The following is a 2,035-nucleotide window of genomic DNA, read 5'->3' as shown; positions in this document are numbered from 1 at the left end:
TCACTATAAAATAATATCTTCCTAATGGTTTTAAGTGAGCTTAAAATGCCAATTTTCACAAAAAAAGCATTATTTTTAGAAAGTCATTAAAGTTTGGAATTTCACATAATTTTTTTTTTTTTTTTTATAGTAAGCTTTTAGTTATAATGTCAAGCCTAAAATTTTAATTCCATTGAGTTAATATTAAATAATCTGTGTTTTTTAACGTTATGGCTATTTTAAATATTTTTTTCTAAGATAAGCCATAAAAATAGAATGGTCATAAAAAAATAAAAATTATGTTAATCTAATTATAGCATAAAGAATAAACCCTAAAAATTTCGGAAAAAAATGAGTTAGTCGTGCAACCATTTCTGGATGATTTGGCATGCATTGACCCCTTTTTGTAAAAGGCGCTAATACTGTTTTACAGCATACTAAAATACTTTTTTTTGCAGATGACTACAAATTATTCATGCATATTACTAATAGCTCTGATGTTATTTTACTTCAAAATAAACTAGATTGCTTAGTTAGTTGGGCCGAAGCAATTGGCTTGACGTTAAATGCTTCTAAGTACTATAAAAAAACTTTTCACGTATTTTCAATTCTATCCCTTCAACTTATTATATTCATAACTTCCCTATTGCATCTGTCCCTTCTATAGTTGACCTTGGGTTTCGTCTCATTCCTTTAAATTTTTGCTTTCATATAGAAGAAAGATATTACAAAGCTCTCAAAACTTTAGGATTTATTCAGAGAATCGCTTGAGTTTCATCGCTGAAAACCTCAAAAAAGCCTTTTTACTCGCTGGTTCGCCTTATTCTTGAATATGGTTCGGTGTTATGGGATCCTTGCACAGCTACAACCCTATGATGCTCGAAATAGTCCAGTGTAAATTTTTGCGCTTTGCTGCTTTTATCCTTAAAATTCCTCATGCAACTCATCACTTAACTCCTACTCAAAAAAAACTCCTAATCAAAATTTCTTGTAACTTACTTCTTTACCTGACAGAAGATACGATTTCAATATTCGTTTACTTTTAAACTCACAGCTAAAACAGTTACGCGTTTAGAAAGTAAACGAAGATTGATTCCTTGAATGTTGCCATCTTCATATTGAAGATTTAATATCAATGATTAAGTTCAAGATCAAAACTGCATTATACAATGTTCCATTAACATTTTAAAGTTTACAAGTTAAAACAGTTTTTTTTAATAATATCCGATATATAATTTGAACATCTTCAAAAGTACTTTCTAATCATAAACTATAACAATGTTATTTGTTATCTTGCCCTTATTTTATTTTGTGATATGTAGTGTAGATTACGTTTAAAATGTTTAAAAAATATTTATTTTATACTTTGCTAAAAATTTAATTTAATTAAAAAAGTAATTATAAGTTAACAATGTTTTTGTTTCAATAGCAAATTACAAATTGTACTAATTCAATATAAATATAATAATATATACATACATAATTGATACTAAAAATTTACAATAGTTTTTAATTAATTTACAATAAGGTGTTTCCACTTAAATAATTCAATAGCACTTCAGTTAGAATAGGAATGGGCAAATTTGGCCATTTAGTATTCATTATTCCAAAAAAAATTTATTTTTTAGAAATAGTATTATCTTTTTTCCAGGATTTTTTTCTTAATAAAAAATTTAAATCATATTCTGTATTTACTGCATAGTAAACATTAGCTGTCATAGGTAAAATCATTTCTGAAAGTAAATTTCATATAACTTATTAAAATCTGATAAAAAAATAAACTTACAAAACATTATTACAATTTAAATTCTCAGTCATAATAAAAGAGTATTTAACTTATTGAAAATGAAAATTTGGTCTCTACCAAATACCAGCAAAATAATATTTTTACATAATTAGGAATAAAAATTACACCTCAGGTTTTCTATAAAACAAAATCATTTGTGAATAAAGTTTTAAAAATACTATTTTAGCTTCGATGCGAAGCTGAGAAGGTATTGGTTTTACTAAGATGTGTGTTTTTTTTTTTTTTTTTTTTTTTTTTTCCCTTTTTTTC

General features: G+C 25.6%; 1 protein-coding gene across 3 annotated transcripts in view; it reads right to left on the bottom strand.

Annotated features, from left to right (window-relative positions):
* Positions 1-1,332: 1,332 nt before the first annotated feature.
* LOC126899755 (ral guanine nucleotide dissociation stimulator) overlaps positions 1,333-2,035 on the bottom strand; it is a 15,608-nt gene continuing 14,905 nt past the window's right edge. For all 3 annotated transcript variants that reach the window (XM_050674924.1, XM_050674925.1, XM_050674923.1), the window contains one exon: positions 1,333-1,712. In XM_050674924.1, the coding sequence (XP_050530881.1) occupies positions 1,597-1,712 (116 nt within the window). In that variant the 3' untranslated portion in view covers positions 1,333-1,596. The remainder of the gene's footprint in view (positions 1,713-2,035) is intronic.

This window comes from Daktulosphaira vitifoliae, unplaced genomic scaffold, assembly GCF_025091365.1.
Source record: "Daktulosphaira vitifoliae isolate Bord-2020 unplaced genomic scaffold, ASM2509136v1 Scaffold_2, whole genome shotgun sequence".
Lineage (NCBI taxonomy): Eukaryota > Metazoa > Arthropoda > Insecta > Hemiptera > Phylloxeridae > Daktulosphaira > Daktulosphaira vitifoliae.
Note: the sequence above shows the minus strand (reverse complement) of the source record. Positions and strands in the feature narration are given on the sequence as shown.